The following is a 12,572-nucleotide window of genomic DNA, read 5'->3' on the forward strand; positions in this document are numbered from 1 at the left end:
CAGCCTCCATTGATGCTCCATTGATGCCTCACGAGCGGCGAGTGAAGGCGCCGTCGACGCGCGTTCCGCCCACTCCCACCACGCGTCGCCCGGCATGCAGCCTCCCCGCCGCCCCGCTGGGGCTATAAAAGACGACCCCTCCCCGCCGATGAACGCCACAACCTCCCCTGCATTTGCCTCGCAAAAGCAGCCCTCTCCCCCTTCCCGCCAATGAGAAAAGATGACCGAGAGGTTTCCAGGCGACGGCGCGACGGCAAACGGCTTCGGCCGCCGCCACCTCCAAGAGTCGGAGGCGCGCCTCCTCTACGAGGCCGAGTACCCGCCGCCCCAAGACATGCGCGTGCCGGGGGCGTGGAGGCTGAGCGCCGCCGGCGTCCCGGTGCCCGATGGGGTGGCACGGTGGGCGGAGATCGCCCGCATCCGCTCTTCCCTGACGGAGGAACAGCGGAACGAGCCGAGGTACGCGTGCCCGCTAGCGAAACACTGTGGACGATGTACTTCAAGCGCCGCCGGGAGGAGCAGATCGCCTCCGTCAACGGCGTCATTCCCCGCGGCCGCCTTAACGCCAAAGGACGGCGCGAGTGGTGGGGCGTCCCCGGCTGCACCCTCGAGGCCGTCCTCGACCACATCGAGACCGGCAATGTGCCGCGCCTCGAGTACCCCTCGAGGCCGTCCTTCTCTCGCCGCCAGGGCAATTCCTGGACGCCGCGGCGAATGGAGCCGACGTCCTCGTCATTGGGCTCTGGCTCGCTCTCCTCTGGCTCGCCGACTCTCCGTCCCGTCAAGCCAGAGCCAGAGGACGTCGGCTTCCTCGTCGGACGCAACGGCGCCCTCGTCATGAACGAGGGTGCCACCCCTCCCCGCGCTCCTCGTTGGGCGCAGCGGCGCCCTCGTCGTGAATGAGGGTGCCCACCCCTCCCCGCGCTCCCTTCGCCTGGTCCGACCGAAGCCCGAGCCGGGCCTGCTCCCCGTGAAGTTGAAGCACGTCGACATGATGGCCCCCGACGACGAGGCTGCCCTAAAATGGGTGAAGGAGGAATACGTCCGCGAGCAGGTGCGCCGCCAGCACCAGGCGTACGCGGAGCTCCAGGCCCGGCGACGCGGCCGCGAGGAGGGCGGCGTCATCGTTCTCGACAGCGACGAGGAGGGCGAGGCCGGGCCATCAAGTGCCCCGCCGCGCGTCGGCGACCCTGGGCAGGGGTGCAGCAGGGACGGGGGTGGCTTCGACGGGGCGCGCCGCGACGACGACGACGACGGCGATGACTACACCTGCTTCTACAGACTTCTCGGTATGTAGATGATGGACGGTAGACGCGGCGTAGTGGCTAGCGTAGTTTGCATGTTCTACTTTTTTGTACAATTTTTTTATGAAATTTCGCCGAATTCGTATCAGATCGTCGAGTTTGCACAAGTTTGTACGTAATTTCGTCGAACTCGCGGCGACCTGATGGGCGACGACTGAGGACGGAGTCGCCCCAAGCGTCAAACTTGCGCCGGTTCGCCCTCAGGCGGTTTTTTTCGCCGCACTGGGAGACCGAACGGCTGGAGATGCTCTCACCTCGCACCTCGCACGGTCGCACCGGCGATCCTTCTTACCGTCTTCTCTAATTGCGACCCTTCATAATTCACAACCCGACGGCACCACGTTGCAGTCAACGAAAAAAACCCAGTACCTCCATTCTACTGGCGTCAGCGTATTTGGCTTGCATATATTACCTTCGTCCGGGTTTATTGGTCCCCATTATATTTCGTGCCAAATTTTAACCATAGATTAAACTAACAAAATGTTTACGCATGTCACCAAACATTATATTTTTGAAAACTATGTTAAATTACGAATCCAATGAGATAATTTTTCTTGACATGCATTAATATTTAATTAGTTAAATCTTTAGTCAAAATTTGACACAAACTACAAAGGAGACATATAAACCAGGACGGAGCTAGTATTACTCTGATGTGCGGGGTCCGCATGTAGTATAGGCCGCGGTAACGTGAAACCAGTCTCGCAGGGCTTACGGGAAAAGACGTCTAACCGGCGAGGTCAAACTCAAAAGCGACGCGGCATACATAGAGATAGAGAAGGCAACCACCGGCAGGCATCGCCAGGGTCACTGACAACCTGACCCACACCGGCCGGCTCCACATTTCAGTTAAGCAACACAATTCCCGCCGCGCATCCGGTGGCCCCACAGGCACACACCTAAGGCGGGCCCGACCACGCCCCGCTGTCACCGCGGCCTTTCGGAGCGAGCCATCTCTTCCCTTCCAGGTTCCAATTCCCTCCTCCTTCTTTTAACTCCCCCGCTCCACTGCGCAGCACTACTACCACTACTGACTACGCTTTTCTTCTCCGATCTCACCACCTCAAAGGCGGAAAGGGAGCGTCTCCCACCATTCTTAGGCGTCAAGCAAAGCGGGAGTAACCCTAGCTCCAGCTCCGCCTCCGGAGCCGGGCACCTTCCGCGCGGCAGATGTCGTCGCCGACCGCCGCGCCGGCGCCGACTACGCCCCCGGCGCCGCCGGCTAACGCCACCGCGCCGCCCCCGGCCACCCCGTCGGCGCCTCCCCCGGCGATCCCCTCCCCCTCGCCGCCGGCCCCCGCCAACCCGCCCCCGGCCTCCGTCCCGCCGCCGGCAGCGCCCGCGGCCTCCCCTCCCGCGCCGTCCTCCACACCGGCCACCCCATCGGCACCATCTCCGTCACCCCCGGGCGCCCCTGCCACCCCTTCCCCGCCCTCGGACATGCCCTCTCCGCCCTCGCCAGAAGGGAGGTCCCCGCCCTCGCCCGGTGGCGGGGGAAGATCGCCGTCCACGCCAGGCCACAACAACCCGTCGCCGAAATCGCCGCCTCATTCCTCCGGTGGCGGTGGCGGTGGCTCTGGGGTGTCCACGTCGGTGGTCGTCGGCGTAGCCGTGGGTGGCTTCGTGCTGCTGCTGCTCGCTACCTTCGTGTGCCTCTGCTGCCTCCGGAAGAAGCGCCGCCGCCAGCCTCCACCCCTGCACTATGGTTACCCGCCGCCTCCTCCTCCGCAGTATAAAGGTTTGCACCTCCGAATACTAGCTGTCGCTGTCTAGATCTAGATCTGGTGTGCGGGTATCGTGTGCAAGCAGCCAGTCACGGTGCCGTCGGTTGGAATCCTCCTATTCTTGGCAAATTTGGCTGCAATTCGCACTTGTTATGCTTAGGCACGGGTTAGGTGTGTTAGCTGCATGTGCCGTGTCGTTGACGTGTAAGCACCTCGGAAAATTTCAATTTAGCTAGTGCCGCACCTGAATTTTACTAGTGGTACTTCTCAATTGTCACGGCTCATCTAGGAAAATCCGTGTTTTTGTTACATTCAAATTATCTGTATGTGCTAGGCTATCGGTATTGTTAAGTAAATGATTGCATGATGGCATCATGCCTGTTGTCTGTGTTAGGTGTCGTAATTTATTCTGTTCATCATTTCTTTTGTTTGGAAGAGCAAAGCGATTGCATATGTTGCATCTCGATATCTTATGATGAGCTTAATTCTTCCAACTTGCAAAACGGAAACACCTTTTCTAATCCTAATAATGTTCTGTCTTACTGCAGAGGATCATTATGGAGCAACATACCAGAATTGGCAGAATAATGCTCCTCCTCCTCCACCTGATCATGTGGTTAAGATGCACCCATCACCTCCTCCAGCATATGCCAATCGTCCTCCACAGGCACCACCGCCGCCTCCACCCCCTATGATAAACAGCAGCGGCGGGTCAGTTTCTAATTACTCAGGTGGTGAGATCCTGCCTCCACCATCCCCTGGCACCGCCCTTGGCTTCTCGAACTCTAAGAGCACATTCACTTATGATGAGCTGGTGAGGGCAACTGATGGGTTCTCTGATGCTAATCTCCTCGGACAAGGTGGTTTCGGATATGTTCACAAAGGAGTGCTGCCTAATGGCAAAGAGATTGCTGTGAAGCAATTGAAACTTGGGAGTGGCCAGGGAGAGCGTGAGTTCCAGGCGGAGGTTGAGATTATCAGCCGCGTTCATCACAAGCATCTTGTGTCTCTGGTTGGTTACTGCATCTCTGGGGGGAAGAGGTTGCTTGTATATGAGTTTGTCACCAATAACACATTGGAATTCCACTTACATGGTATGCCTTATTGCCTCATTGATCTACCTTCTGTATGCATGGTTTATCCTTGAGACTTTAGATAATAGCTGAGTGTATAAATACATCTATCCCACATCCCATAAAACAACAACTTTAGAAACACATCCATTCACATTTCACAAAGAAAAGTCTCGACTTCAATGTTAAAACTACATAACAACTGAAACTATATGATTTAATTTTCTAGCTTGTTCCCTCTTACCATAATAACTACCACTCCCTCTGTAAAGAAATATAAGATCTTTTACATCACTATATTAGTGATCTATAAAAGATCTCACATTTCTGTACAGAGGGAGTAACTTGTAAAATTGTCATTAGAAACTCTGCATTTGCGGGAAAGAACCAAGTAGAATCAAAAGCCCTTTGTCCATTTCGCTAGTTACTTTGTGTTTTACTTGGTTGAAATGGCAACAGACAGTAATATGCCTTATCATAGTGAAGTTCATGGATGAAGTTTTGTATCTCCTTCATTTCTTATTTTATTTTTTACTTTTGATTTGAGGCTTGTATGATACTCCCTCCGCCCCAAAGTCTCAAGCTTAGTACAACTTTGTACTAAAGTTAGTACAAAGTTAAGAAACTTATTTTGGGACGGAGGGAGTACAAGTTAGTCGCTATATGATATGTTATACGCCCTAAGTTTTGTTGCTGATTGTTAAGACTGCTTTCACCTTCCACAGGAAAAGGCCGTCCAACGTTGGAGTGGCCCATAAGACTAAGGATTGCCCTTGGTGCTGCTAAGGGTTTGGCATACATTCATGAAGATTGTGAGTTTACCACCATGTGTACCTTTTTTTGTTTCAAAACTAGCATAGAAGATAGGAGTGTGACCACAAACAGGTCCTTAAAATAATGTTTGTTTTCATAATTGACAGGCCACCCGAAGATCATACATCGTGATATAAAGTCATCAAACATTCTTCTTGATTTTAAATTCGAAGCTAAGGTAGGTTATACTTCTCCATTTCTGCTTCCTTCCTATCGTGTCTGTTAACAACATTTGTTTAACCATTTATTTAATTTAACATTACCATCTTCATTAGAGTTGTGACATAAATAATTTACACGCTTTGGGAGTAAACATGTGGTGCAATTATCTTTGTGTATTTGTTGTTGAAATTTGAAATGCCATCTTAAGGTGTTTATTGATGTAGCTGTGTAGACAACAACTTTGAGTTTATCCAATTTCATTCTTACTTTTTTTTTTTGCATAATCAGAGCTAATTGTAATCCTCTCTACAGGTTGCGGATTTTGGTCTGGCAAAGTTCACCTCTGATAACAACACACATGTGTCAACAAGAGTAATGGGCACTTTTGGGTATGTGTAGAAGTTAAATTGTTACCGAGCCATTTAAATCTATCTGGTGTTATATGTCAAAGTAGACATGCTACATATGTGTACAACTCCATTGTTAAAATTTTCCAGAGCACATGGACACCATTCACTCTGTTAAGATTAGGTTGATATGTTTAAATTTCTTTACGGGGGAACCCCTAGTTTTTGTATCATTTACATTGTTTCAGTATTTTAGATATAAACTGAATCATCATTCAAATTGATATGCTGTAGTTGCAGTTACAGTTTCCTGAGACCTATTTTCATGGTATTAGGTATCTAGCACCAGAATATGCGTCTTCTGGAAAGCTAACTGAGAAATCAGATGTCTTTTCCTTTGGAGTGATGCTTCTTGAGCTGATAACTGGGCGTCGGCCTGTTGATTCGACCCAAACATATATGGATGACAGCTTGGTTGATTGGGTAAGTATTTTAATAGCCTACTTAAGTTTGGTGTTACCCATGATACTTCGACTAGATAAGTCAGGAAAGTTTGGTAGTTTCTTATGTACGTCAGGCAAGGGACATTTTGGTTACATGATCATTTTCATGATTTGTTTTTTAAATGCTTTCATATTATGTGCTGTCATTGTCATTACTGATCATGACGTTTTGTAGATTTACCATTATGTGCTGTAAGTACATTTGCATACTTATGTTTAAATGCTTTAAGAATACAACCTTGAGTCAAACATTGTTCTTTTGACTTACCATGGTCTTGTAGAAGCAAATTGCTTTGCTAGTTTTGATCATTGTATGTAATAAGTTCTAAGAAACTATATGATCATTGAACATTTTTTTGACAAAGCTATTGTCTGTGTGTCATTTCTTTGTAGTCAATTTATATACTTCATTATCTGTATGCCTTCTGTTAGAATCGTTTCTTTTGTTGAATTTATATTGTCGATGGAGTAACGTATTTGACCATCTATAGGCAAGACCTTTACTGATGCGAGCACTTGAGGATGGTAACTATGATGAGTTAGTGGATGCTCGTCTGGGAAAGGATTTCAATCCTAATGAGATTGCCAGAATGATAGCATGTGCTGCTGCATGTGTACGCCATTCAGCACGTCGTCGCCCTCGAATGAGTCAGGTAACTTGTGTTTCAGTATGCCTTAAAGCTCTACAAACTGCCCATAGATGCTTATCGTTTATGAAAATCAATTCGACATCTACTTCGGGCATTTTAGATGTCAATAGAGCTGTAATCTGCTTATAGCACAATACTGCTTTCAGCCCTTAGTATTGTGGCTACAAGTGAGAATTATGTGGTTGCTCATACCTGATATGATTGCCAGGTTGTTCGGGCCTTAGAAGGTGACGTCTCTTTGGAGGATCTTAACGAAGGTGTCCGGCCTGGTCATAGCCGCTTTTTCGGATCATACAGCAGTTCTGACTATGATTCTGGGCAGTACAACGAGGACATGAAGAAGTTCAAGAAGATGGCCTTTACGACGAATGACTACACGAGCAGCCAATACAGTGCGCCGACAAGCGAGTATGGTCAGATACCATCTGCATCAAGCAGTGAGGGCCAACAAACTCAAGAAATCGAGACAGGGACAATGAAGAAAGGTGGCCACAGTGGCTACAGTTCAGGATACAGCGGGCCGTCGTGAGGGAATTCTTTTTTACCCCTTTTTTTTGACTTTTTCATCGATGCAATTTGTAAAGTCCGGTTGAATTTATATGCTGACTTGTGTGCGAGGAAGGGATGTTTGACCCAAGTATAGCTTCTGGTAGCTGCAGCCGTTGATTCTTTCATATGTTGTTGACCGATCTGCTCACCGCCGTTTGCTATGTATAATTCAAAGAGCTAATTGAGTGCTGTACTGTTCACTCCTACTCAGGGTTGAGTAAGAGTAACCCAACCCAACGATTCTTTTTACCACTTGCTCGCGTGCCTTTGATGCGTCTCTTTTAGCATCCCTGCCAACTTACATATCATTATGGGGTGTGTCTTATCTTGTTGAGTGTGGATGGAATATGTGCTAGGCAGGATGCAACTTGTGAGTTGTCTTGCAAGCCAAATCCCGTGAGCTGTTCTTGGGAAGCACGGAACATGGACGCTGGGACAGCTCACGGGAGGAGGTTGTCTCGCGTTTCTTTCCAGTTACCCAGGGAGGGTTCGCGACGCGTGACCCAGGAAGCCAACGCAACGCAACGCAGTGCAGGTGTGTGTGAGGTGTCGAGGGTGGGAGGTTGAGTAGTACAAGGTGTCAAGATAGGAAATGTTGGTCCAGGCTGTAGCACTAACCGTTGCTGGGTTTGGCCGGTGGCTCCCTCGTCGTGTTCTCTCCCGGTGGCGTGTTCTGCTTGAATGATTCCATCTGACGGTTTGCTTGGGACAGACGAACCTAGCTGTCAGCGTCCCTGGAAGCAGCACCGATCCTATGGATCAGAACAAGCCGGCGACGAGCGATCAAGGCACTGTTGCAGATCAAGACACTGTAGCAGATCCGACAAGAGAAGTGGGCGCGGGAAGATTCAAGCAAGCAGATGGGCCGGCCCGACGGACCAGGCGCGAAGCCAATCCACCAAGATGGCTGAAGGACTACAAGACAGCCCGTTAACCGTGTTAACGGTCGCTAGTTAAATAGGGATGACGCTCTCTGTTTTGAATTTGGCTTGGACCTGGCTGACGGTTTCGGCCGGTGTAATCTGGTAGCTGTGAGGGGGATTGGGCGGAAGCTATCAAACAATTCCCCATTCCAACTCGAATCCCTAGCAAATTCCCCAGATCTATCGAGTAGCTTACAGTTGGTATCAGATTCAGTGGTCCTGGAGTTGCCGCGACATCACCACGGGACACGGTGGCGTGATCGGCGGCGAGCGGAGGCGATGGACAAGCTGTCCGAGGACGAGCGCGACATGTACGCGCTTCTGCGGGCGGACTTCACCGCCGATCTGGATCAACGCTTCAAGGAGCACGACAAGAACATTCTTCAGGCCGTCGAAAAGCTGATTCAGGCGAACACAACCACGCTTGACGACCTCCTGTCAGCGCGGGTCGATGGCATGCGCGACGAGTTCGCCCTCGAGCTTGAGCAAATCCGCGGCGAGTGGCAAAAGGAACCACTGGGGTGCGTCGAGACCTCGTCGTCCAGAATGGCTGGGAGTGGTCACGGTACTGCTTCCGACTCCCTCGGCATCGACCAGGAACAGCGGGGGAAGGCGCAAACACATATGTCCCTCCTCCGGTCAGAGGTGTGCGTGATTCCAATTTCCCTGCTTGTTTTCCTCCTGGGCGTGATTCGAGTTCTCTGGATACTGTTGATGCGTTCTCATTTGGTGTTCGAGCTGATCTACCTTGTTTTGATGGCGCGAACCCGCGGTTGTGGCAATCCTGTTGTGAGGTTCAGTTCAAACTTTGGTGTACTCCTCAGCACAGATGGGTTTCATTGGCAACGTCTCAGTTCGAACGGGTAGCAACTCGTTGGTTGGAGTCCACGCAACGCAGATCTCCCCATTCCACGTAGTCTGAATTTTGCTGCAGTTTACAGAGTTGATTCGGCAGAAATCAACACCAGACGCTGCTTCGTCAGTTATTTCGCATCTCGCAAACCAGTACAGTTGTTGATTATGTTGATCGGTTTGCTGGCTTGTATGACCAGTTAACAGCATATGAGGAGGCTCCTAATCACCTGCATTACACCACTCGTTTCCTGGATGGTCTTAAACATGGTGTTCATGTTGCAGTAGCTCTCCATAAACCCAAGGACCTCGACTTTGCGTATGATCTGGCCTTGCTGCATGAAGAGCTTGGGGAAGGCGTGACACCTATCAACACTTCTCCTGGATCAAGGTTTGGACCGTATCCACTTCCTCTTCCTCCCAAACCCCGTGTCACTGAAGATAAGCGCCAGTCTGAAACTCCGAAACCTTCTTCTTTTGATGATAAATGGTCTGCTCTACGTGCTTATCGCAAATCTAAAGGGCTTTGTTTCATTTGTGGGGAACGTTGGTCTAGAGATCATGTGTGCAAGTCCACGGTCCAATTACATTTCATGCAGGAACTAATTGATCATGTATAGGCTATGGACAGTGTTCAGTCTGAATTATCTGATTCTGAATCAGCGTCTATTCATAGTATGCGCCTGTCAGCGGCTACAATTGGCAAAGACCCTAATGCTCCTTCCCTCCAATTGGAAATATTGTTGCAGAACCGTTCCTTGATCTTCTTAGTGGACTCTGGTAGTACTCATTCCTTCATTGACAATGCTTTTGCTCCTCTTCTCCTGAATATACAGCCATACAGGATACAACTGTAGTTTCAGTTACTGTGGCAGGTGTCACTTCTTTGCAATGTTCCCAAATGTTGAAACAGTGTAAGTGGAATTGCCGTGATAGTCAGTTTTCTTCAGATTTCAGACTCCTGTCCTTATCCACTTATGATGGAATCCTTGGTCTGGATTGGTTGTTCCAGCATAGCCCTATGCAAGTGGACTAGGTTCAGAAGTGGTTATCCTTCCAGTATCAAGGGCGTACAATAACATTGCAAGGACTCCTACCTTCAGAATTTGCTTTGACAGCTGTGACATTATCAGTTATTCAGTGTGCTGCTGACCAAACTATGTGTCCTGAGATGCAGGCTATTTCGGACAAGTTTCGTACAGTTTTTCAGGCCCCCACTAGCCTTCGTCCTCGAAGAATGCAAGATCACCATATTCCTCTGATCCCAGGTGCAAGACCAGTTTCTGTAAGACCATACAGATTTTCTCCTCAGCTTAAAGATGAATTAGAAAAACAAATTGAAGTGATCTTGTATTTGGGAATGATTAGACCCGATAAAAGCCCATTTTCTTCTCTTGTTTTAAAGGTTAAGATGAGGGAGACTGGAGACTTGTAGTGGATTTCAAACATCTTAATGCTATCACTCTGAAGAGCAAGTATCCCTTGCCAGTCATAGATGAGTTGTTGAATGAGCTGGCTGGAGCTTGTTGGTTTACCAAACTGGATCTCAAAGCTGGATTTCACCAAATCAGGCTAGCTCCAGGGGAAGAGTACAAAACTGCATTCCAGACTCACAATGGCCACTTGGAATTCCTTGTAGTTGCCTTTGGTCTGACTAGAGCTCCAGGAGCGTTTCAAGGGACCATGAACTTTGATTTGTCCCCTCTTCTCAAGAAGTGTGTGTTGTGCTTCATCGATGACATCCTAGTTTTCAACAAAACCTTTAAAGAACATATAGAGCATGTCTCTCAGGTTTTTAGCAATCCTGAAGGAAAAAGAATGTAAAGTAAAAATGTCCAAGTGTGCCTTTGTTCAACAGGAAATTGCTTACTTGGGGCATGTGATCTCTGCTCAAGGTGTGTCCACAGACCCTGCGAAGATAGTAGCTGTACAGAAGTGGCCTACTCCAATTAATGTCAATGAAGTTAGGGGTTTTCTTGAGCTCAGTGGACACTACAGGAAATTCATCAAGCATTATGGAATTATTGCTAAACCTATAACTGAATTACTGAAAAAAGGAGTGCCATTTGTGTGGACTAGTATCACCGAGGAAGCCTTTGTAGTACTCAAACAAGATCTTAAGTATTAGCTGTGCCTGACTTTTCAAAAACATTCACTGTTGAAACTGATGCTGAAGGAAATATGCCCTAGAGGCAATAATAAAGTTATTATTTATTTCCTTATATCATGATAAATGTTTATTATTCATGCTAGAATTGTATTAACCGGAAACATAATACATGTGTGAATACATAGACAAACATAGTGTCACTAGTATGCCTCTACTTGACTAGCTCGTGAATTAAAGATGGTTAAGTTTCCTAGCCATAGACATGAGTTGTCATTTGATTAATGGGAACACATCATTAGGAGAATGATGTGATTGACTTTACCCATTCCGTTAGCTTAGCACTTGATCGTTTAGTATGTTGCTATTGCTTACTTCATGACTTATACATGTTCCTATGACTATGAGATTATGCAACTCCCGTTTACCGGAGGAACACTTTGTGTGCTACCAAACGTCACAACGTAACTCGGTGATTATAAAGGAGCTCTACAGGTGTCTCCGAAGGTACATGTTGAGTTGGCATATTTCGAGATTAGGATTTGTCACTCCGATTGTCGGGGAGGTATCTCTGGGCCCTCTCGGTAATGCACATCACTATAAGCCTTGCAAGCAATGTGGCTAATGAGTTAGTTGCGGGATGATGCATTACGTAACGAGTAAAGAGACTTGCCGGTAACGAGATTGAACTAGGTATTGAGATACCGATGATCGAATCTCGGGCAAGTAACATACCGATGACAAAGGGAACAACTTATGACGGTTTGACCGATAAAGATCTTCGTAGAATATGTAGGAGCCAATATGAGCATCCAGGTTCCGCTATTGGTTCTTGACCGGAAACAGTTCCAGGTCATGTCTATATAGTTCTCGAACCCGTAGGGTCCGCATGCTTAACGTTATGATGACAGTTTTATTATGAGTTTATAAGTTTTGATGTACCGAAGGTTGTTCGGAGTCTCGGATGTGATCACGGACATGACGAGGAGTCTCGAAATGGTCGAGACATAAAGATTGATATATTGGAAGCCTATATTTGGATATCGGAAACATTCCGGGTGAAATCGGGATTTTACCGGAGTACCGGGGGGTTACCGGAACCCCCCGGGGGTTAATGGGCCTACATGGGCCATGAGGGAGAAGAGGAGGGCCGGCCAGGGCAGGCAGCGCCCCCCTAGTCCGAATAGGACAAGGAAGGGGGGGGGCGCCCCCCTTTCCTTCTCCACCAAGGCAAGAGGAGGGAGTCGTACTCCCGGTGGGAGTAGGACTCCTCCAGGCGCACCCCTAGGGGGCCGGCCGCACCTCCCCCTCCCTCCTTTATATACGGGGGTAGGGGGGCACCTCTAGACACACAAGTTGATCTTCGTGATCATTCCTTAGCCGTGTGCGGTGCCCCCTCCACCATATTCCACCTCGGTCATATCGTTGCGGTGCTTAGGCGAAGCCCTGCCTCGGTAGAACATCATCATCGTCACCATGCCGTCGTGCTGACGGAACTCATCCCCGACACCCTGCTGGATCGGAGTCCGGGGATCGTCATCGAGCTGAACGTGTGCTGAACTCGA

At 49.0% G+C, this 12,572-nt stretch overlaps 1 protein-coding gene across 1 annotated transcript; it reads left to right on the forward strand.

Moving 5' to 3' along the window:
* Nucleotides 1-2,315: 2,315 nt before the first annotated feature.
* LOC119330191 (proline-rich receptor-like protein kinase PERK1) lies at nucleotides 2,316-7,374 on the forward strand. Its single transcript, XM_037603313.1, has 8 exons — nucleotides 2,316-3,042; nucleotides 3,577-4,122; nucleotides 4,827-4,913; nucleotides 5,022-5,092; nucleotides 5,389-5,465; nucleotides 5,759-5,906; nucleotides 6,418-6,579; nucleotides 6,785-7,374. The coding sequence occupies exons 1-8, from the start codon at nucleotides 2,475-2,477 to the stop codon at nucleotides 7,103-7,105; spliced, it is 1,980 nt and encodes a 659-aa protein (XP_037459210.1). The 5' UTR covers nucleotides 2,316-2,474; the 3' UTR covers nucleotides 7,106-7,374.
* Nucleotides 7,375-12,572: the final 5,198 nt, after the last annotated feature.

The sequence above is a fragment of the Triticum dicoccoides genome, chromosome 1B (assembly GCF_002162155.2).
Source record: "Triticum dicoccoides isolate Atlit2015 ecotype Zavitan chromosome 1B, WEW_v2.0, whole genome shotgun sequence".
NCBI classification, from domain to species: Eukaryota; Viridiplantae; Streptophyta; class Magnoliopsida; order Poales; family Poaceae; genus Triticum; species Triticum dicoccoides.